General features: G+C 33.1%; 2 protein-coding genes across 3 annotated transcripts; both read right to left on the reverse strand.

The window, feature by feature from the left end:
• Positions 1-5,401: 5,401 nt before the first annotated feature.
• On the reverse strand, positions 5,402-14,521 carry LOC130629476 (5'-AMP-activated protein kinase catalytic subunit alpha-2-like). The gene is made up of 17 exons (XM_057442693.1): positions 14,393-14,521; positions 13,720-13,861; positions 13,453-13,546; positions 10,523-10,605; positions 10,229-10,290; positions 10,061-10,148; positions 9,894-9,963; positions 9,641-9,689; positions 9,283-9,388; positions 8,906-9,008; positions 8,361-8,475; positions 7,867-7,919; positions 7,724-7,742; positions 7,242-7,304; positions 6,974-7,044; positions 6,270-6,335; positions 5,402-6,190 (listed from the first exon to the last, which is right to left on the reverse strand). The coding sequence occupies exons 1-17, from the start codon at positions 14,472-14,474 to the stop codon at positions 5,966-5,968; spliced, it is 1,491 nt and encodes a 496-aa protein (XP_057298676.1). The 5' UTR covers positions 14,475-14,521; the 3' UTR covers positions 5,402-5,965.
• A 126-nt stretch (positions 14,522-14,647) lies between these two features.
• Positions 14,648-20,912, reverse strand: LOC130629475 (uncharacterized). Of its 2 annotated transcripts, XM_057442691.1 has the most exons (3): positions 20,761-20,912; positions 17,926-18,047; positions 14,648-17,095 (listed from the first exon to the last, which is right to left on the reverse strand). In XM_057442691.1, exons 2-3 carry the CDS (start codon positions 17,972-17,974, stop codon positions 15,192-15,194), a joined length of 1,953 nt encoding a protein of 650 aa, XP_057298674.1. In that variant the 5' UTR covers positions 17,975-18,047; positions 20,761-20,912; the 3' UTR covers positions 14,648-15,191. The 2 variants fall into 2 exon arrangements, with proteins under 2 accessions (XP_057298674.1, XP_057298675.1); XM_057442692.1 differs by lacking the exon at positions 20,761-20,912 and having other exon boundaries at positions 14,648-17,082; positions 17,926-18,049.
• Positions 20,913-21,137: the final 225 nt, after the last annotated feature.

Raw genomic sequence — 21,137 nt, forward strand, 5'->3', positions numbered from 1 at the left:
CCAGCGTATCATCTGAAACCTACCTGGGCGCTTATAATATGTTTCGAGTGCACCCGGATGCTTATAATATGATTCGGGCGCACCCGGGCGCTTATAATATGTTTCGAAAATTTGAGAAACAGTTCTTAGTGAGAATACTTATTGGGTGCTAATTAAATTACTATTGAAACTGTTTAAATTGGTGCACCCTCGTAGGTGTTCTTGTATCAATGTTTAGAAAAAATATAAACGCATTTGATTAGTTTACCAGTTTTAATTTTACGCGATATGTAAAAATAAATGACTAATTATATACACGACACAAACAAATTGTATCTATGGCAACATCAAAAAACAAACGGAAAGAGGAAAAAGATAATACGTATCATCACAAAACAATATAACTGTATCAACTTTTTACTGTTGTTGTTTTTGATTAGATGGGCAGAACATAACCTTAGTTACCAGGGCTCTTTTTCTCTTTCTGCCAATCTCGGACGGGCAGAGCTCTTTTGTTATTTAACACAGAGTTTTTAATGTATTACAAATCTTTTAAGTTATTTTAGAGAGTATGGTCTACATCTTGATTTTTTTTCTTACCTCTGGACTTACACAAAAGCACCAGAAATGTCATCTTGTGTGCTAAATAAATGACCCTGTTATATCTTTTTCTCATACTAGAGCACTAGTTTGTTTGATTATATGTTACCTAAATGTTTTGGTACTATGGGAAATGAATAGATGAGGTCTTAAGATTCGAAATATTACGTAACAAAGAGTTGGTGGTCCTAGATTTGTTACGATGCGTTACGAGGGGTGGGTTGGTGGGGTGGTAAAAGTTATTTCCTTAAACAATTGTGAAATGGCACGAGAATAATCAAGATTTACCGCCTGTTACAGATATCTAACATGCGTTAAGGCTTGAAAAAGAGAAACTATTGTAGTTGTGTTGAAGAAGAACATTTACAAATTAATGTATGTTTTGGAAAGTATATGCAATTAACGGGCGTCGAATAATTTGTTTGTTATTTCCTGCATAGGTTGCTAAGCAATCGTTTGTTTGTTATTTTTTAACCAATTAGTTTACTTTATCAATATCCCTCCAGCTGTTCATTAACAGATGTTGGACAGCACCCTCAATCTCAGAGCTTTTTACCCTCATCTACATGGCAAGAAGTGAAAGAGATAACAAAAGAACCTGTGATAGAGTGTGTGGGCGTGATGATGCAGAGGATATCCAGTAAAAATTTATTAGCCTAAATTGTGGACAATTATTACGCGATGATTCTGGCGAATCTCTTTCATACTCGTTTCTCAACGATTCTCCATCCCAAACTTTCCTATTCTTTATTGCACCGAAGAATATAGAAATGAAAAAAGAAGAAAAAATTAGTATAAAAAAAAACAAAATTCATGTTTTTATATCAGAAACATACTTAGTAAGTATGTTTGTCCTAAATTTTTTTTTAACTTCATGTGGGCCATATTTTTCTATATAAACCCCCGAGCTTAGATCTATGATATAATGCTTGAATAAAAACGCATGGATGGAATCATCACCTAGTCATTTTTACTACGTTTGATTGCGTTATTGTTGTCTTCCGCACCTTAAAATTAATAGACAATCCAATTAACAGAAATGCATAGGAAATGGGTATTTTTTAAACTTTTTTCTTTCTAATTAGAACACACTTGCAACAAACAATGTCACTGATTTTTAAATTATTTCTGTACATAAATAAGTAACAAAAAACAGTGTTTTTACTAAGATTTTTATTGTCGTATTTCAGACATTTAGAAATAGTACAACATGTTGTACTACAAAACCAGAATTTCATTATCATCTCTTTTTATCTAGAACAATTTTGCAATGGTCATTAGAAAAAAAATATAGGGCAGGCCTTTCTGATTAACGGACGGATTCTATTTCCACTAATGCTGCGTGTAAATTGTTTCACAATTAATAAATACGACAATCTAGATTTTTTATCACGTGTTTTGTTACCTAAGCTAATTTCGTCCAGGTCTCATATTCTTGGTAATAAAGCATAAAAAGCCTGTTTATAATCTCGCACAGCTTATTGGTTTTTACAAACCTAGCTAGGGCACCCGCTCTCCTTCTCACTTCTTGGATTTTTTTTAAACATGTATTCAATTTACGTTGATATTTTGTTTTCATGATTTTAGCTCCCTTAACACTATTCGGTACGGGGTTTTTCGAACATACCATGACCGGGGGGCAATAACTTTTCATAGGGTTGTTCAAATTGAATCAAACTTGGCATACTTATAGTATATCATAAAAGAAACAAAACGGCGGCAATAAATTTTTGCTTGCGTCAGCACATTTTCTGTGACGTCATCAGAAGCTTGAGATTTGTTAAAAATGCCACTATCTGCTTAAAATTTAATTACTTTTGTTCTATAGCGAATTTTTACATTCTGCTTGAATTTTCTGAAAGCTAAATAAAAGTTGATTAATATATCTTCCGGTCTTTACATGGATCGGATAAAAAATTGCCAAAAATTTCCCGAAAATCCGTTTTTTCCGATTTTCGGGTAAAACCCGAGAAAATCGGGAAATCGGATTAGTCACGTGTCTAAATTATGCAAAATGATTTTTCTTGATGAAACAAAGTTGTGTTGAAAGTTTCAATTTCTAAGGATAATCCCAACAGGAGTTATTATATTTGCTCTATTATAAGGATTTCATAGAGATTTTTAGGGGTAGTTTCGAGTAATGGCCAATATCAAAGCCTCTAAAAGGTATGGGACCTAAAAATTCGGCATGCAGGTGTCTAATAGATAAATATTGAAACTCAGTAAGTTTCATAGCCATATAACAAAGCGATTTTTCGTAACATCTGAAGTCACCTAAATTGGTGAAGAATATAACCACGGTAGCAGAGTCGTACAACAAACTAAAGTCTCAATGTAGTTAAAAGATGCTGTTGAGTATTAACGACCAACACGAAAACATCATCACGAACAATGAAATGTCAAATTAATGCCGTTCAAGATAAAGAATATTGCCTCCCTACCAATTTTTTTTGATTAGCGTCTCTCTGTCAGAAAGATACAAGAAATCTTATGATTTGACTTGAGATGAATATACCGATATATAGTTTATCACCAAGAACGAACCGCATATTTTGTGATAGGATTATACGACAACAAGATTTAATAAAAGATTAAGTGTCTAGCGAAAAAATATGACGGAGATATGCGATGTGTCATGGATGTAACATCAACCTAGGTGATATATCGGAGATAAAAAGTAACGAATTTCCATAACATCTGTTCACATTGGACAATCAAGTAAATATATATGATTGAGAAACACAATTCGTCGGGAACTCCTTTTACATAAAGTCTATCTGTGCTGTACAACGGCTCCCTCTCACCCCTTACTACCTCGAGTTTTCGAACTTAGGAGCGTGGACTACATCGGTATTTTAACGTGTTAATATATCGTAGTTAGAATTAAAGATTTTCATTTGTACTTGGTGCTCTAGATAACAGGTGGAGATGGTGTAGTGGTAGCGCTTTCGACTTGTAATTTACAAGGTTCCATGTTCGAGTCGCCTTCCGACGCACTTTAAATGTACGGTTGTCAGCCCATTTGGTGCCATCTAATGACCGCTAACAACTTGTGTAGCTGGAAAGCAAGTTAGAGCAATGTTATACGTATCTCTGGCGGTAATGCAACGTAGTTACAGTCGGCCATTAGGATGGAATCCCCAAGCACGTTAAAACTTCCCGTTACTCTTACATGAAATTGAAAAATATTGATGTGGAGATTTATCCCCTTATAAAACAGGATTGCATGAAGCGTTAAAGTAAATTCGTATTTAAAGTTAAGAAATTGAAATTTATGTCAACAAAAACAAGTCCAATATTCAAACCACTTCGTACGTAGGCTTTTCTAAAAATCATATTTGTTTGAAAAAATATCAAAGAGCGCTTGACAGTTGGCAGGGTAAAATAATATATTAGTAACTAACAACTACTTTAAAAATAGAAACTTTCACCGAATAAAGTTTCGCAAAATTGGTAGAAACTTCCGTGAATTTGCGAATTAGCCGATTTAGGATTTTTCTCGAGAATTAACTTTTGCAAATTTAATAGGTGTAACGAACCATGAAATATTTTACACTTTTTCGAAAAAATGTGTAAAATGCAAGAGAATGATAAATCAATTTTTTAGCGAGCACAAACTTTTCCGTTTTTAATAAATCAATTTTTTTGCGGGGCCTAACTTTTGCGATCTAGACCAAAAATCTCAAAATCGCGAAAATCTATCTTTAAAGGAATAAAGTGTTGGGTCGGAGTTCAATACATTGTCTGCTTAATGAAGTTCTTTAGCGTGGTTTGTTGTTTTCTGAATGTCTCAGACCAATCAGAACAGTACATCGGCATGCATAATTAAACGTCTAAACAGGAAATCATAGAACCTCACGTATTAAATTAGCAAGTTGAACTAAATTAGCAAGTTGGGCTAGCCTAACGTAAAAAAATAATTCACTCCACATCTTTTACTTACTGAAGTATGCTTTTTTTGTTATCTACCTTTTCGAAATTTCGTCTTGATTAGCCGTCTTTAAATTACTGTCTCAATTAACTTGGTGTCAACTGCGTAATTTGTTGACGAAGGTTTTTTCCTTCTTACTTTTTTTATCTCGATTTTGTGGGAAGATAAAGTGTTCTATGTAAACAAGTTATCATGAAAACAGTCAGACAATTCATACAACAGAATCATTGACCAATTCTACATTGCACGCACTGTTGAAGAATGTTGTTGTTGTTGAAAAAACTATGTGTAATACAAACTGATAAAATTATCTACCTCCCTGTTTAGTGAAGTTCTGCGAAATTTAAATTGGCAGAAATTTAACTTTGGTAATCACGTTCGTTGAAGAATAGACAATAGTTTAAATTTGATTAGTTGATTCAATTTTCCGTTGCAATCCCAATTAAAGTCATTTTAGTTTCAAGTCCAGCCTCGTTTCCAGCGCTTGTTGTCTCTTTTATATTGGGACGGCGAGATGAACATGCGTCCCGATGCCAGAAGATACAAGATACCCTGGGGACTAGGTTGCTTCAAGACAAGAACGAAAATTTTTATACATCTTAAATTTTGCAAAAGAATAATTAGCCAAAGGGCCAATCAATTCAAAGTATTTTTTTATTCTGTTCCGTTTTGGTTATGAGTAGAAATTCAGCTCAAAAAATTTGGATCAGCAAAAATTATAAATTTGCGTGCAAAATATTTTCCGACAACAAAACATTTCAGGTTTCGCAAACTTGCTGAACACACGCAAAGATTTCTTAGTTATGCCAAAAATGTTTGTAAAATTGTAAAATTATTCATTCTGTGAGACCTTTTAACATTTCTTTTTATAAGAGACAATAAAAACAAGGATTGTAAAAATGTTAGTTTTTATTTTTCAATACACAATATACAGAGAGTTTAACAAATACAACATAAAACAGCACTTGGTCGTACTTTAATTCTAAAAAATAAAAGCGGATAAAATGAACAGCATTTTGACAGAATGTAAACAAATGGGATACACCTCTTGTTTCTTAATCTCTCGTTGCTGCGAAAAATTTACACCAAGTGGCACACAAAACTAGAAAATATTCTCCTGCTATTATCATGGCGCTGTAAATAAAGATAACGAAATTTACTATCGGAATTTGACAACTAAATAGCCAATCAGATTAGACTTCCTAAAATACGACAAGTTACCATGGTAATATATCATACTGTCATTTTTTTTTATAAATTTTCATTTTTTAAAAAACAAATTTAAAAGGATTATAATAAAACAAACAAACAAACGAACAAACAAATTAAAAATTTAATATATCCATATAATACATATTCAAGCAGCTCCTGGTAGTACAAGATGTTTTCATATCACCACAACTATTTAACAACTTGATAATTCTCGATGTAAAATTAAAAATTATAAATTTTTTTTCAGCAGGCTAATGCCACGATCAGTTCTGAGCAAATTTCAAAAAACTCCATCACATGGTGACTTTCGCTCCCGTTCACACCCTGAGATGTAGAAGGATCCGGACGATTTAATGATAAGCTCTCCGAAGAAGAGTGATACTTCTCCTCCATGTCAGGTGATAAACTCTTAAAATCCAACAAATAACTTTTCTGGTCAACTTGGTATAACTGAAGACCAACTTTAAGCTAAGAGAGACCATAAAAGTTATGAACAATTATACCTTATGACTGAGATAGGACTAGCTAACAAGGTGAACAAACTTACATATTCTTTCTTGTTCTTACTCAGAGTTCGTGCTCTCACGTAATACTGGTTAACACACTTCCACTCCTGCGATAAAACAAAACAAAACTTGTGAAACACACAGTGACTATTGATTCCTATGAAGTTCGAGTCGTGTTGAGAATCATGCAGAGTATGATAACGCAAATTCTGGAAACTTTTTGAACTCACCCCGTAAAGAATTGAACAAGAAAAGGTTTGCTAATAGACTTTAAAATGGTTTTGACAACAATGAAAATAAATGTATTTCCCACAATTTACATGAACTATTACACGATTCCATCTTTATTTAAAAATGGTTTAAGAAAAAAAATATCAAAAGTAGTGAGACTGGCGTTTTGACGAGGTGGATTTGCGAATTGAAATCTCATGTCAAGCCGTGTGGCTTTCTTCTTAAACGTTAACACAAGAATAAGAAAAACAAACAAAACAAAACAATGCAATGCAATGGTTTCATCATGTTAACTTAGAACAGGGTACTAGATAATTTTTGAATGGCCTGACATTTTTATGACTAAAAATGTAAATTTACTACGAAAACAAAAGTGCAAATCAATATTCAATTTGCACTCAGATAGTGTGGACAGCTTAGCAAAAACAAAATCCTCAAACTATGACCTTCCAAGACCTTTTTCCGTGACTTTCCTAGATTGTTTACCATCGTGAAGAAGTGATAGAGTACTTACAAATCCCAACTTGCTCATAGCACGGTAGAGTTCATGCATGATGTCTTGTGGACGACTCTGAGATCTGATGCCTAACATTGAACAGCAAAAAGAAGTGACACGGAAAAAGAAGTTTTGAAATTATCAACAAGTGCAATTGGGGTGATTCAAGTGAGAGAAAAAGTCAATTTTCATATTCGTTGGCAAGTAAAAACACCCAGAAATGTACAGTGTATTACAACGGTGGATTAACAAATTAGAGTATGACATCCAACTATTATCTTTGTACCTAGATGCCATCTTGGTTTCTTTCCATGACGAATTGTTCCAGATCTTTTCTTCCCTACAGCACCTAGACACAAAGTAAGATTATGAAATAAAATAAATTTTAATTAGAATTATTACATATCACCTCTAAAGGTACGCACATAAATGTAAACGCATCAACAAAATTTCAAAACGAGAAGTCCAGATTTCAGTTTTCAATGAGATCTAACGTCATAATTGGGTATCCACTTTTTCTAATCGTGTTTTGCTCTGAAGCGTTTTATAATCTTTGTTTGAACTTAAATAACTTTAATTAGTTGTTTACCGCACTAGACTGGACGTGAACAATATTTTATTTACAGTTTTGAAATTTATCTTCTGTATTACAATGTAAACCAAAAGCACATCACGTTTTAATAGCTCTGCACCGGATGTACAGATATTTCTGAAAGACTTATTTACATCTGCAACAGACAAACTGGACGTTTCATGAAAAAAGGTTACCTGGCTTGCCAAACGAAACCTAAGTAAACAAAAAACACATTTTCAATTTTTTGCTGCTTTTGCTTTTAAGACTGTAAAAGTCAAGCTGATTAAAAAATAGTAATTTTATAAATTATTATGATATAAAAAAAATATATACATACATTTTCTCTAGGTGAAACAGGGGGCGGATTCACAAAGCCATGAACAATCCGAGCTAAGATGAAAACATTAAGTGTCAAAAGTAACAAGATTGAAATACATAATTACGTCACTTTTACAACGTTGTACGTCACTTTTACGACGTTGTACGTCATTTTTATGACGTGTGTTACAACAAGCTATTCAGGGGTTTGGAGGGGCACACAGTTCTTCTCACGACTTAACGACTGAACTTTTAAAAGACTTCACAACGAATTTTCGGCATCAAGTCATTACTGTCCCTAATGACGTCAGTATTTTCATAACAAACACGGTTGCTTTAAGACAAGTTTCAGGTGATCAGCTAAGATGGTTTCTGAAGAGATGACCAACAAAAACATTTCCCCATTCCAATTTTACACGGAACGAAAATCAAGGTATATGGGTTACACTTTTGTGATAAAACCACACAATCATAAAATTTTGCTATAAGCACACCACATGAAAGTTTCCATACCTTCTGCGTTTATTCTTCTGTTATCCAAAATCAAATCATATGCTACAACTAGCTGGTTGTGAGGATCACCAGTAAGTAACTCCAAACGAACATCACTTTCTTCCACTCCAAATTTCTAAACAACAACAACAACAAAAGTTCAATTGTAAACCAGTTCCTTTTTGTCGCAATGTTTTTGCTATAAAAAATCCTGACAGTATCGATAACAGGGTAACAAAAATCTTAGAGAGAGAAGCAAGGGACCCCAAGTAATCTTCAACAAATGATACCACAAGACAACAAGAAGAGTGAAGAAGTGTAAGTACTGTTCCACACACAACACAACTTATTTTAACTTATAATAACTTTTAATAAAACGCCTTTTTAGGAGTCAGTTTTTGCTTCTCAAAATTTTCACACTAAATTTCGAGCAATAACAAACTCGAAAATACGTATGTAAGAAACTTAATACTCATGGTATAACTCTGCCTTACATTTAATAAAAAAATTAATGCGTTTCAAAGAATGCTACAAAGCATCACTCTCCACATAGAGAGTAATATTACCTCGCATATTTCATTAATAACTTCATCATCTAAATGTTTTCCTTCATTGTCTGTTGATGGAAACAAGTAAGATGGAAGGTCAATTTTAAACCAATCATGTTCTCTAAAAAAAATTTAACCAATCAAAATTTCTTTTAAGAAGTAAGTTACATCATTCTTCACCCTTCTTTGATGATATACACCCGAACTTTTGCTATAAAACTTAAAGAAAAAAGGTATATTGCGAAAAAAAACATAGGATGAATCGTAGAAGGGTTGCATTTATATCTAAGGAGCATCTAGCATCTACAAGTAAAATTTCATGCAAAGTAACCAAAACACCACAATAGTATTGGCGAGCATATACGATATATCTCCACCAAAAATGGCCGACTAACTTTATCTGTTCAATAGTTATTCTTTTAATAGGATCAACTTGTAACATGGCTGTTAACAAACCAGCTATCAGGCTTGATAAATGACCAGGGATAGCAAATATTCCAGCTGAAATGAAAATAAATAAATAAGTAAATAACTAAGAGCCCTTTATCTGCTACAACTAATATGGTTTAAAGCAGTGTGTGTGACCCTGTAAGACCTTTAACTGACATATCTTTTTGACAAGAGAACTTTCAAAATAATAAAAAGTCTTTTACTAACACAGCAACCAAAAGAGTCAAATAAATACGATATTGATGACGAAATAATTATATACTAAATATACTATACTATATATACTAAATATATACTACTTACATCTAATTTTTTTAAACAAAGTTGGGATGTGATCATCATCAAAAGGAAGCTGAAAAACATTCAAAAATAAGTTATGTTTTTTTAAAATCTTTTTTAAGCAAGTGACCTGATTATAAGAAAACAAGATTGTGATATGAACATACTAAGTGTCTATATTAACACCTTAGAGCCAACCCCACATAAGCAACACAATTTAACGAAGCTTAACATGCCCTACACAATCACAACAAGTCCCACAAAGCAATTTACTTACAGTCCCACAAAGCAATGCATATAAAATCACACCACTACTCCAAATATCAACCTCTGGACCAGCGTATAAACTAAAGTAAATAGAAATATACAGGAGTTTCAAACAAACAAATGAACGAACGAACAAACAAATGACAAGAAAATAAACAAGCGATAGGCAAGACAAACCTTCCTTTTATAACTTCAGGTGCAGCATAATTTGGTGATCCACATGACGTTTTGAGAAACTCACCATCATGCATCATGTTTGACAGTCCTAAAAAAAAACAGAATTTGGGCTAAATATATCTCTTTTGGTATTCAGCCAAAATTGGAGAGATCTTCTTTAAAACTTACCAAAATCAGCTATCTTTACATTGTTGTGTGAATCCAGCAGCAAATTTTCTGGCTTCAAATCTCTACAAGAACAAATGTTTATTGACCAAAACGAGAAGTAATTTGTCTGTGTGGTCAAAATGGCTCTATTAAAGTTATGTTTCAGACTCCCTGCGAAAAAAAATTATTATAACAGGCGAACAACGAATTATCAAGAAAGAATATGTCTACGACAGGTAATTTTTTAATGGGTTTATGACTAGTTTGTTTTTAAACGCACACTTAATGTTTTAGATACGTCCAAGGCAAACTTACCTGTGAACAATCATATGTCGATGACAATAATCCACACCTGATATAATTTGTTGAAAGAACCTACGGGCATCTTTTTCTGATAGCTAGAAAGAAAAACAACTAGAAAGAAAAACAACAAATCTAGATCAACAGCAAAATTAAAATTTGTATTCGGTATTACGAATTGCTTAACCACAAATTTAATCAAAATTTTAGACAACTGCTAAACGATTTGATAAGTGTTAAAAAATCAATTGTCACATGATACATAATTCTGAAATAAAATGAAGAAATATGAAAAAGGCCTAAAAAGCATGAAAAAGAAATTTGACAATAAAAAAATACAACAGCAGCAGCAACAACAACAATACAAGCCCCAAGGCACTTAGCGGGACATGAAACCTGGCGTGGGCAAAAGTCACTTAGGGGGACACGTCTTCTGGTTGACGTAAACAAATGAGATTCATGTCAGTGTCTAACTATCACGAACAACACTGTTTAATACCGTAATGGTTGACATATTTTGTTGTTGTATCGCGTCCCACTATTTTTCCAACCGTTTCAAATTTTTTGGTTGTTGTTAACCTTTATAATTTCCTGCCGCAAGCTATGTACTTTTTAAACGCGTTGTTACACTATATAGCTTAATTGTAAATTTACTATTTTTTTGTGTTTCGCTAAGTGGCATTTAAACATGCCTGTTGCAAAGTTGGTTATGTGTTATGAACACATGTGGGACATAAATTATTTATTTATTTTATAACACAGCCAATCACAGATCAAGACTTGTTAAAATGAATGATTATTGACAAAGCTATTCCGTTTCTAATGTTTGGAATTTTTCAAACCAAGCCAGGCTAAAGATTGACAGCGAATCTGCTTCAACAAAAAACTTCCGATCAAGCTCACGTACCCAGTCCTCAAAGAGTTCTCCTCCATCCAACTTTTGTTCTGAGCGCCAGATCGGCAAGGCAAGGTTTTAATTCCTTTAAAACATTGAGGTTTGACGGCCTTTCCAACCACAAACATGGGTAATCTCTCTCCAAAGGCATTTCCGGCAGCCAAACCAGTGAGTCAAACTTTACTGTGTTTTCCCCTAGAACATTTTTCTCCTTTTACAGGGTTTGTTAGGCAAACACTCGTAAAATAGGCCAAATTTATCTGCATTGAATACATTTTCCAATGCGTGTTGTGAGAGAATCGTTGATAATGTTGTCTCCATCCATGGCTCTGTCATCTCTTCACTTACCGATTTCGATTCCCCAACCATACTTTTAAACAATATTTGTAACATAAGCAACCATTTGCTTTGTTCACTTGCTCATATTTTTGTGGCTTGACTTGTTTTGATGACGATGTTGACAATGTACTGCTATGTACATCGAATTGGGCAGCAACATCTTTTGGAGCAGTTTTTTTCTCCAACTCCTTTGAAGCTTTGTATTTCATTTTGCAGGACTTGTTTTTTGCTTTACATTTTGTCCCAGCAACAGACTTCATGACTGTAAAACTTCAATACCAAAAAATGGTGTTTACGTTTTGTTTGATGAAACATTCGAATCAGTTAAGACTCTATTTACGTTTACAGAGCCAAAACAATGCAAAAAACTGCTTGTATCATATAAAGTTCTAGATACATGATGCGACGTTCGAGTTATAGAGAGGAAATACCCGAAGGGCAAAAAAAAAAAAACGTTTGAGTTAAGGAGAGATTTGATTTATAGGAGTTTGAGTAATAGAGAGTTTTTTATGAGAGTTTATTAGGAAATTCCAACTGTGCCAGCGAAATCGTTCGAGTTAAGAAGAGATTCGAGTTATAGGGGTTTGAGTTATAGGGAGTCCACTGTATTGCCAAAAAGACTGCTGAAAACGCAAAAAAGAAACAACAAGGTAAGCATTTCCACTAACTTTCCATAGTGTGGTAAATAAAATTTAATGTTTTTGAAGTTGACCAAAATTGGCCCAAAATAGTATTGCTTATAAAAATGATGAAAATTCCATGCCAAAATAATAAAAAACAAGCTTACTTGTGCATAAAATTTAGAGGATTTCTGATTATTAAACGGTTTGGACGATACATACTGTGTGTAACAATGGTACACTTTTAATGTCACAATCCTGTGTAGCATAAGTAAGCCATAAGTAAGCCAATGTACACTCTTCATAACTCGACTTTCTATAACTGAACCTCTCCTAAAACTCTAATTAAGAGCTCTCTATTACTCGAACCGCCATAATGCAATTATGGAGGTTCGATTAATTATCAGTGTCCCCCTTAGTATTTCTCTCAATAACCCTTAATAACTCCAACCTCGTGACATGTGTCTAGGGCTTTAATGATTCGAATGCAAGTGGGACAATTTAACTTTAGCGTTATTGTTTTGTTTAAACTCTATGGACGTAAGTGAGATCTTCGCGGTTTTAACAGTAAAAGATCTTAGATATGTATGCAAAACACTCACAATAATTTTATCATATTCAGGCTGCTAATATTATGCCAAAACGCTAAAAAAATTGCATCCCGCTAAGTCTTAAAAAGACAATAACATTAGATGTCCCGTATTTATCAGACCCTGTTGTTAAAAATTTTATCATTGGTTACATCGATTTTAATTGCAATATAATTAATATTTACAAGATTACCGATCGTTTGGAGACAGGTAATGCATAATTAGGTCAACAAATGACCAAAAATTTTGTGTCCCAGTAAATGTCAATTTTACCAAAGTCTGCTGTAGTCAAAATCCGGCACATAGCGGGACACGGTCAAACCTCCCTAAACCATGCGTCCCACTATGTGTTTAAAATACATACCTGCGTCCCGCTATGTGTTCAAAATACATACCTGTGTCCCGCTAAGTGCCTTGCGGTAACAACAACAACAACAACAACAACAACAACAACAACAACAAAAATAACAACACTGACAATGACAACAAAGTAAATCATACCTTTCCATGTTTTAAGATATAATCAAAGAGTTCTCCACCACTTACAAACTCCATAACCATGAAAATATCTGACGGAGTACTAATCACTTGATACCTGTCAAAATAATTTTGTCACTATATTTCACATTAATTTTGCTGTTGCATGCTCAGACATAAAAGAAGTAGATACTTATTTTGTAACAAGCTACAAAAAACTAATGCAATATGTGAAAGTTGAATGAAACATAAGGCAAACATTCATAACTAAATTAAAAAAATAATTCTTACAATTTAATGATGTGAGGATGTCGAAAAAGCTTCAGGTATTGTATCTCCCGTCTGATTTTACCTACAACTTCCAATGTTTTGATTTTTTGACGATTTAATATTTTGATTGCTACCTTGTGTCCAGTGATGTGATGTCTTCCAACTAAGAAAGAATCATTTTATTTCGCAGAAAGGAAAACTAAACAGCTACTTGTCGATTTTACATCACTCAAATTATTCAAAAAGTTTTGACGCTAAAGTGAAGTTAAGTCAAGCTTACAGACTTTGGTATTTTGAGAATAAAAATGTTTTAAATTATTTCTCATTGGAATCAATCGTATCATTAAAATGTATTATATGATTTATGTAAAAATTAATGCAATATGTTACATAAAACAAACGCAATGTTGAAAGACCTTGCAAAGATTCTTAGCAATGAAACTTTTGTTACACAGAATAAACAAAAAATATTTTTTCACAGTCATCTATTAATTAAAAGAAATTGCTTAAGTATTATGTAAGCGCATGTCTTTATTACAAAAATGATAGAACTTTTGTGATTAGCAAATTCAATATATGGTAACGACCATCATAAAATCGAAAGTAAACTAATTGCCCAAAGTTACTGCAACTCAATATTTCACAAAACGCAGATCTGGTATTTATTGACCAATGAGATTTATAAATTTCTTACCTTTCACTTTTCCAAAGGTTCCGGCTCCCAAATTTTCCCCAAGAACATAATGCCCAATCTTTAAATGTGGTTTCTTTTCCATGTCTTATTATTATTATTATTATTATTCTATGTTATCATAAAAAATTTAGGAAGGTTTAGGAATTTAGGAAAGTAGGAAGAAATTTCATTTATTATTTATTTATTAATTATATTCACGAAAATTTCACAAATGCAAGTGCCAAAATTTTAATTAGATTAACAACAACGGACAGCTAAAAAAATTTAAGATTGCCAATTTGTTTTGAATAATAGTCGTAGCAAAACTAAAATTACATTTCAGTACAAATAATAAAAACACTTTTATATAAAAATACTAAACGTCTTTTAATGAAAAAAATATTACAAAAATAAATAAAAAACTATTTACTCACTGCAATTAAAAACTGTTCTCCCTCCTAATATACATATATACATTTACAACAATTGCTATATCCACAAAAAAAAACGGATTACATCTGGACAGTACCTACCCTCTTTTGCCGTACCAACACCACACCTACACACCTTGTTTCACAGGTTGTTAATGCAATAAAGTTAAATTTATTCAAACTGTAAAAAAAAGTTGAAGCTTAAAATTAAAAATATCAGCTAGTACGTACAAGTCTCGTGCTTTAAATTAATTCGATAGTTAAAATCAGATGGTTTGAAAAAAGAAAAGACTTTAAAATTATGCATTTTGTGCTCCCTTATAGTTTCTCTCTCTCCTACACAGGTACTCACACAACTTTAAATCTGAAACATTTCCCGATAATTATTGTTAAAAAATCTTAACCTGTAACCTTAGAGAGCGGGATGGTTGTAACAGGCGTGTCTTTTTAGGTGAGACTATACTTCCAAGCAGTAAAAACACATCTTTAATGTACATCATCACAACAACATACAAAAACGAAATCGCTGTAAAAATGATCCAAAAAATAACTGGTTTGCAGTTGCCACTTGGAATGCAATTTGATGACAAAAAGTTCTCTGTGTACCCATGTTCGCATTTACTACACAAAACGCCATATCGGTTCCAAGCACAGGTCTGGTAAGATGAGCATTTACGATTAGTTGTAAAACAACAATAAGAAAATGGACATGGCAAAAACGCATATTCTCCTTTTTTGTTGACAAAACCCCAGTAATTATCTGAACTTTTAATTCCACCATCACAAAGAGCACCACTCGGGCATTTGGGACATACAAACCCAACATCTATAAGTTTTGTGGCATGCAAATATTGATATCCACTCTTGGTACTAAATAAACCTTTAGGGCATTGAATACAATAGGCTAAGAAAAAACTGTACATGGGGTTAACTCGTTGACTAACTTCACGGTTTGACATAGCTTTATAATTGACTGGACATTGAAATAAATACTTCAATTGGATCTTAATACATATTGTATAATCCAGGCAATATAGATAAATCAGTGGACTGAGAGAATTAGCATTTGGTGCAATTATTGTCACATTGTGCAGAACTGTGTCACTGAGACTATATAGAACTGTACCTGTGAGTGATAACTTTGATGATCCATGGATTTGTGTATGATATAAAGAAAGGGTAGACTTTCCTATATTGTAAATTGTTCCACCATTTAAAGGCGCAAAGTTATTTTTAAAATAACAGTTCGTTGCATTAAACATACTGTCACACAAACTTATTGCCCCTCCGTTGATGGGTGCAGTGTTTTTAACAAATTTGGAAGCAACAACTGAAACTATACTTCTATTTGCTGCAATAGCACCTCCATCCACATCTACAGATGCATTGTTGTTTTGAAATAAGCAACGTTCAATGTGGATTTTTGACATTACTATATAACATGTTGATAAGCCATTAGTGTTGATCAAATTACAGTTGTAAATACTTCCATGTGCAACATTGATCAGATAAAATGCATATATACAACCAGTAAAGTTTGTACCAACAACAGTTACGTTATTTACATGTTGAACCTTCAATGATGAGGTGTTGCTAAAAACAGAATCTCTTATCAGCAGTGAACTATATATATTGTGTGTTGTTAGCATGACCCGTAGAAAACAAAACAAAAATTTAGATTTTTCGATTCTGACAACTAGTCTTGATTCCATTTTATTGGAAGAAATCAATAAATTTGAGTATAATGGAATGCCAATAAATGTTGTGTTAACTATGTTTAAAGTCACACGTGAAAATATATATATGTTCATTGCTCCATTACTAAACCCCTCAAAAACACAGTGACGAAATTCTGCCGATATATTCGCAAGTTGAGAATTGCTTGTTAGACCAATGGAAAAATTGAAAATTGAATGGCTAATAAACACATCACCAGATGTTGTAAAATTGAAAACAGTTGCACTGTCAAATTTTAATTCTTGCAATGTGAGGCGGTGTGTTGTTTCTTTTGTGAACGTAAATACAGAGTAAGTAAAATCATTTGTTGTAATGATGGGTTTCATTTTGCTTTGTGGATGCTTTTTGATGTATACGTTTTTTGTGACATAGATAGTACTGTTGCAATGGTAAATAAAAGGATACTCAATTCCTCCCTCAATTAAGATTGTGTCATTTCTATTAGCAATAGTTCTGATAGCATACTGTAATGTTTTACAAGGATGTGCTGCACTGCCACAAAAAAGCCAGTCTTCACTGTCATGCAAGGATACCCAGATGCTTCTGCAACAAACGTCTAAATATGAGTCATTTTTGTATTTTTCGGGAAGATTCAAACATATCAAAAAATATTATTATTTTTAAACTAAAACTACAACATTAAGTTGTTTAAGATCAGAGAATTTTTTTTTTAAATTTATTATTGTCTGTCTGCAGCATTAAAAATCTGTTATGGATTTCATGGTGCTTGAAGTACCCATATTTTTACTTTTGCTTAAAGTAAAACCTTCATATTGCTGTAGACATTCAAACATTTGCAAATAAATCAAGTATGAATTTTTGCCTAAATTTATGTTATATACAAAAAAGAGGATGGCATTATTCGATAAACTTATAAACCGCTTATTATAAAAATTTCTTGTGCATAAAATTATGTGTATTAAAGGCGAAAACTCGCAAAAGTTTCTGCTTGCAAATATTTCTATGCCTAAGTAAGCTCAAATGAACTTTTCTTTGTAGACATTGTTTCTCTAGGTTGTTTTTAACTTTGAACTCCTAGTGCCTGACATTGAGTTATCGCTATGATATTCCACCTGGTTATCAGTCTATATGCACCTCTTGAGCATTTACAAAAGTTTAAGCACCAGTCGGATTCAACCACATTTTTGTTTTTATTTGTTTGCCTGCTTTTCTATGGCATACCATCATGTGACAATTCCTTGTCATACCAATATCAAATGTAAAAGTACAGTATATATATTGTTGCTAATTTGAGGCTGGCTGTTTATAAAAAAAAACAGGCTTTTCCTGTCGCTAAAGCTTTTGCATAACATATTACTAAGGTCACTAATAAGTTTATTAAAACAATATGTAAGCATATAATAAACAAATCAGAAAGGTACTTACCAAAGATCTGCAACAGCATAAAAAATGACACAACAATTTTCTGAGCCATTACAATTCAAAAGAGATCATTTCTGTCCTGTCTATTCTATCATGATGACCTTTTACCACACAAGATCTGATTGCTATAGAAAGTTAAAAAAATTTATGCAGAAGTGCAAGATATGCCGACCTATGATTTTGTTATATATCTTATTTTTCTTTTCCTTACTGTTTACTAGCAACAAAATGTGACATGGCATCCTGAGTCGTAAGTCAAAGACCTGTCATAACTCCTACTTCACTGGTAAGGTAGTGCAATTTGCAGAATATACAGCATTAAAGTTGAAAGAAATACTTTATTGTCTATAATCTCATCTTTGCAACATTTGCCTCTGAGGTTTAAAATGAAACAAAGTAAAAGTGGATGTGAAACAAATCTCAAACAAATTTCAAAACGTCTGAACGAAAATGTTCTCGCAAAGCAATTAAAATTTGTTGATTTGCTGCTATTATTAGACTTCATTTATATACACCACCATGTTACTCTTTTTGGAGTGGAATTCTATTTTTCATTCTTAAACAACTATAAGCAAGTGTATTTGAGACTGTATCTGGAGCCTATACAGTAATGTTCTTATTACTATCCTGTTTTAGTAGTTTTCAAACTAACTGCTAAGATGTCTTATGATCATGTTAAACTACGGAACATCTTTTTTGACATTTTTAAGAAATTTACAGCCTCATTTTGGTGGTTTTTAAACAATGTTGACTTGATAAGTTTAAGCTCTGTGTTTTATGTAAATTGCAAGTTGTGAGCACCAACTAGTTTAGGCAGAAGCAATATCTTGTATTGCATGGCTCAAGTCTGATTCACACTGCGTCAATCTTGCGCACTGTGTGAACATGAATGAAGTAAGTGATGCAAGATCAACACAACTACGCAAGAATATCAAAAAAATTTAATATATTGCCTCGTTGAGTTGTTCTTGCTTTACTCCTGCGGCATATTTTTATAATGTGAACACAAAAACGCTATGTGAGCAACTGAGAGAAGTGAATAAAATCAAAATTTTGGATACTGAAAAAGTGCAAAAATTAAGTGAAGCAGTTAAAAAATACCGTGTTATATGATAAACAAGACAAAAGTTTTATACAAAGATAAAAACAAGAAAAAACTTGCTTGGGAGGAAGTAAGCAGAAGAAGCAAAATTGTTAAGTGGTACTTAAACAATTAACGTAAACAAAATCAGTGCTTCTTCACAAATCCATATTACTCAAGTTTTTGTAAAAGTGTGAGCGACTTGCGTTTTTCTTGCTTTACTCATGCGTTGCTCTTAAAGCAGCTGTTAGTGTGCATGCGTACTTCACAACGCATATGCAAGCAAGTTTGAATCAGGCTTTATTGATCAAGCCTGCAACTTTATTTTAATTCTTATTTATTCTACAATATTTACTTAAATATATTACTTTAAACTTCATATACACAAAAGCACAAAGGAATAGGAAACGCCAATCTACATAACACTAGGATACTAGGACATGCAGCCACGCAGCCAAATAACTAGCAGACTTGCTTGAAAAATAAACATTTAAACTTTTCCTGATTAAAATTTTTGATCAGAGATAATACTCTTCTACATGTTAGTTCATACATCCAGAAAAATATTTTAAACCAGTGGTGTAAAATTCAATCACCTGTGTGGCACAGAAAGACTGTCAAGTCCCATGCAACTTATGTGAGTTGTACACATTCAAGAGCAACCTAACGCTGACACCACCTGACGTTTTAAATAGCTAACATTTTTTATTTATCTGTTTGTTCTATAGATGAGGTGCAGCGCGACGTAGTTGTTTTGATTTTGTGTCTTGTGTAAAAAAATGGACATGCACACACATACACATAGGCAAGAAATATAAGAACAGACTGCACAATCGAAGAAATCAGTTGATCTTAAAAAGAGAAAATGATATATACTTAAGCTCCTTTCAGATCTTAAATCTATAAATTAAAGAAAATTGTGAATTTTCTTTACGTAGTCCTTCTTTTATTGCCTGTTAAGATGTGCTCGCATATACGGAACTTTGTAAACATTCACAACTCATCTATATATACATTTTCAGGATAAAACAAAATAAACTTCTTTTTACACATTTTGTTGTTGATCACATGGCATCCTTAAATAGATAGATAGATAGATGTGCATATTTTACATGGCTAGCCTCACAAATATCGAGGGATATACCCTGTCTATTATTTCCAGGAGGGGCTATGGTGTAGATGGAAAGTCCTAGAGTATTTAATGCTCATTTTGAGCTACGCAGACCCAATTAGAGCCCGCGCTCTACTAGACAACTCCCGGCAACATCCAACGGCCCACACAGTGTGCCATCTTCCCAATTTCCCTCACATGGCTTGGGTTAACCCGGGGCTATGGTAACATTCACTCGCCCATGTTGAATCGCCGTCAAGAGGAATCGAACCCCGGTCTCCCGCACAGAGTACGAGAGCTATAACCACTAATCTACGGATCTATCTGAATCTAATTATATGCACCTTATATTATATAACTAGCTATATAGCTATATGCAAAAATCCTTTCATTGAAAAATAAATTTTCTTTTCAACCTATAACATGCTGAAAAATGAGTTCCCTTGCTAAAAACGAATGTGTTTTAACGATTTTTTATTATAACTTTATTATAACGTATATATACATCCCTATAAACCCCTATAAAAAAACCTTTTTTTTTTCACTTGCGAAGACACGATCCCTGCGCAGCAACCCTTTTAAATAATGATAGATCTTTGCTATGGCTACCAATCTCAAGAAAAGAGTACAATATTACAAAACCCACCCTGCATGACTGTGGATGCACATAAAACAAAGTATAGCTGTTCTTCAAAATTATGCCAGACAGTTGTGTTTTTGCTGTTCCTTTTTTCTTGAGCCAGTCAGGCAAGACTGGAGAACCAATGCAAATTCGTGCGCATTTTACACAGATCACGGGATTCGATCCAAAATGGCCCAAGAGCCACCCAGAATTGAACAAGTGAATGACATTTTTCTGATCTTGAAAATATCGCTTGTAAATATTGTAAAGCCTTTATATATATATATATATATATATGAAAGTGAAAGTGTAATAGTCTAGCTTTAGCATAAATGTTCGCTCCTTAGAAGGAGCAATCAGGAAGACATGGTATAAAGTTAGCTAGATAGAGAGAGAGAGCT

This window comes from Hydractinia symbiolongicarpus, chromosome 2 (assembly GCF_029227915.1).
Source record: "Hydractinia symbiolongicarpus strain clone_291-10 chromosome 2, HSymV2.1, whole genome shotgun sequence".
Taxonomy (NCBI): domain Eukaryota; kingdom Metazoa; phylum Cnidaria; class Hydrozoa; order Anthoathecata; family Hydractiniidae; genus Hydractinia; species Hydractinia symbiolongicarpus.

Bases quoted from the DNA above. Each gene is read 5' to 3' on its own strand.
- LOC130629476 (XM_057442693.1), bottom strand. From the start codon at position 14,474: ATGGAAAAGAAACCACATTTAAAGATTGGGCATTATGTTCTTGGGGAA. The intron at 10,149-10,228 runs GTAAGTTTTAAA...GTTTTTTTTTAG, and splicing joins TGTAAAGATAGCTGATTTTG to GACTGTCAAACATGATGCAT. The intron at 8,476-8,905 runs GTAATATTACTC...GTTGTTGTTTAG, and splicing joins TTATTAATGAAATATGCGAG to AAATTTGGAGTGGAAGAAAG.
- LOC130629475 (XM_057442691.1), bottom strand. From the start codon at position 17,974: ATGGCTCAGAAAATTGTTGTGTCATTTTTTATGCTGTTGCAGATCTTT. The intron at 17,096-17,925 runs GTAAGTACCTTT...ACTCATATTTAG, and splicing joins TATGCTGTTGCAGATCTTTG to ACGTTTGTTGCAGAAGCATC.